Below are 2,995 nucleotides of genomic sequence, written 5' to 3' on the forward strand. Positions count from 1 at the left end.
ACTCCAAACGGGGGTTCGAAAAAGAAAAAAAGAGAAGTGCCGACCTTTTCAAAAAAATATTTAAAAGAAAGAAAAAAAAATGAAGGAAAAAAAGGAATGGAGGAAAAAGGAATGTAGGGAAAAAGAAGAAAATGTCTCTTTTTTTATTCCTTACACTGTATATAAATTGTGTTCACGGTGTTATTTATGCGTCCCCCTCTTGAGGGAGGGAGGTGGCACACACTCATTCAACATTCCAAATGTGTTACATTCCACAATGTGTTCTACATGCGACCGTAACCTACATTGTTCCGGTGATGACCTGGTGTATTATTATTCGCTCTTACTCTTCCTTCTCTGTTGGTAGACGGCCCTATAGACTGTCTTGTGTGCGCAGGACGAGAACGTAGTGTGGTGGAATCATCCGCCGTTGTAGAGTCACCTATTGTTGAGTTATCTGTGGAATATTCAGTGAAGGTCTCTTCCGCAGAAACATCAAAGTTCTCTCCAGTTGATCTTCTCTTTCTTCTGTTGCTTCTGCTCCTCCTTCCATTTCCAGAAGTTTGGTTACCAAACCAAAAAGACCATGGCTTATACTAAAGGGGTGGTAGGTGGGTTGTTAGGGGTGGTACGTAGGTTGTTACGGGTGGTAGTTGGAAGGATGAATTCTTAGGGTTGGTTGATGGAAGGTTGTTAGGGAAGCCTCTGTTTATGGAAGGAAGGTTCTGTTAGGTGGGTGATGGAAGGAATGTTGTTAGGTGGTAGGTGGTGGAAGGAAGGTTGTTAGGTGGTAGGTGGTGGAAGGAAGGTTGTTAGGTGGTAGGTGGTGGAAGGAAGGTTGTTAGGTGGTAGGTGGTGGAAGGAAGGTTGTTAGGTGGTAGGTGGTGGAAGGAAGGTTGTTAGGTGGTAGGTGGTGGAAGGAAGGTTGTTAGGTGGTAGGTGGTGGAAGGAAGGTTGTTAGGTGGTAGGTGGTGGAAGGAAGGTTGTTAGGTGGTAAGGTGGTGGAAGGAAGGTTGTTAGGTGGTGGTAGGTGGTTGGTGGAAGGAATGCTTTTAGGGGTGGTAGAATGGAAGAATGGTTGTTACGGGTGGTAGGGGAGTTGTTAGTGGTGGAAGGAAGATTGTTATGAGTCGGAGGAAGGAAGAGGTTAGAAGAGTTTAGGGTTAGAAGGAAGGAAGAGGTCTAAGGAAGAGGTTAGAAGAGTTTAGGGTTAGAAGGAAGGAGGGTCTAAGGAGGAGAAGGAAGGAAGAGGTCTAAGGAAGAGGAAGGATTTATATTAATAGTATGGTTAAAATTTTCTATTTTAGCTATAATTTTACCTTGTATAAAAGGAATAGGGCAGCTGGTAATTCCATTAGTGCTAAGGTACCAAAAGCAGAAGAAAGAGAAGAAGCTTTATTTGCTTGATGGATGGCGTTGTTTAATTTGGTGGATATGGATTGTTTTTCAGAGAGTGCTGATTTTTCTGCTTGCTCGGCCCGCGCCTTCTCTTCTTGTACAGATGTTAGTTGAGATTCTAAGGTACATTTTTCTTTTGACAGTTGTATCTTTTCACAATATGCCCTATACTTACTATTGAAATCGCTACAATATTTATCACTGTCGTATTGTTTCCCTGCTTCGCAACCTTGTCCCGCAGCCCTACATGCTGCATTAATGCTATTCAAATAAGTAGTCCATTTGTCCTCTTTACAATTAGGTATACCGTTATTCTGTATATCTCCCTCTATGGCGCTATAATCGTAATAATAGTCATGTATTTTTTTCCTATTATTGAAGAGTTCCTTGGGAATAGAATCACAGGGAATTTTAGGCCCATGTTGCCTATATGTATCATTTATTTTTGAACAAAGCATTTTTAAGAGACCCCTAAAATCGGCATCTTCGAGACTCTCAGGTAATGTGTTCCCCACATGGTAATACAAAAATTGACTGGTCTCCCAATCTAGTTCCTTCCGCCCCCCATTGTTAGACGCACAGCATACCCTTTTCTCAGTTTCATCTTTCTTAACCCCCTTCGTTGTATATTGTTGCAGAACCGATCCTATATTCTGTTTGCATTCACTATCACAGTTGTCCCTTTTGTTATCGAATTCGTTATAGAACTTTTTATATGAAGGGAAACTTTGTGGATTTGACGGCTGCAAATATATAATTGGAAAAAAAGGAAGAGGAAGGAAGGATATGGAATATATATATATATATATATATATATATATATATATATATGTTCATTCTTACATAATTGTATTATTTCACACTACACAACATCATGCATATATAAAAAATATTATATATGTGCTGCTTCCTTTAAAAATTGTTCCTCACCGCTAGAGATGGTGACATGCTTCCTATGTTTGTATATTATTCTTTATATATGTTCTACTTTTTATGAGAGAAGGTGTGTTGTTGTTCGTTGTTGTTCTTCACACAATGATGCACTTTGTACATAGAGGAAGTGTAAAAGGGAAGGAAGTGTATGAGGCAAATGTTGTATGTGCAAAAATTTTTGTTGTGCTTTATTTATGTTTGTTTTATGATTGTAACTGTATGGAATAAATGGAATTCTTGGATTTTTATTTATTCCTATAAGTATATATTCCTTAATTTCCTAAGTGACCATAGCACACCATATCAGTGCATCGAATTATCAAGCATGCAGCTGAAATAGAAATATAAGTGAATTTTCTGGAATAATAAAGAAAGAAGAAGGAAGGAATTTAATTTTCCCCACATATACACCTTTCTCTATGTATTCATTGTACTTTTCTATTGGATGGTATGTAACTACCTGAGCATTATTTCATTATTTGTACTCTTCCATTATTGTGCACATATCAATGTATTCCTCTTTTGACAGAAATTTCTAGCATGTGCTATGTTAATTCCATTCTCTGTTCTTTCTCAAAGATTATTAAGAACTTTTAACACATGCACATATATATTGTATACAGTTCTTATGAATCTATTCACAGAGAGCACATTCTACCCTCTTAATGTGCACATTTTTGTATAT

General features: G+C 38.1%; 1 protein-coding gene across 1 annotated transcript; it reads right to left on the reverse strand.

Moving 5' to 3' along the window:
* Positions 1 to 284: 284 nt before the first annotated feature.
* PCOAH_00033790 (KIR-like protein) lies at positions 285 to 2,325 on the reverse strand (the record flags this gene model as incomplete). Its single annotated transcript, XM_020060173.1, has 3 exons — positions 285 to 575; positions 1,299 to 2,120; positions 2,308 to 2,325. Coding segments are annotated over 3 exons (1,131 nt in total), but the record flags the coding sequence as incomplete, so codon positions are not given.
* Positions 2,326 to 2,995: the final 670 nt, after the last annotated feature.

This window comes from Plasmodium coatneyi, chromosome 11 (genome assembly GCF_001680005.1).
Source record: "Plasmodium coatneyi strain Hackeri chromosome 11, complete sequence".
In the NCBI taxonomy this organism is placed as follows: Eukaryota; Apicomplexa; class Aconoidasida; order Haemosporida; family Plasmodiidae; genus Plasmodium; species Plasmodium coatneyi.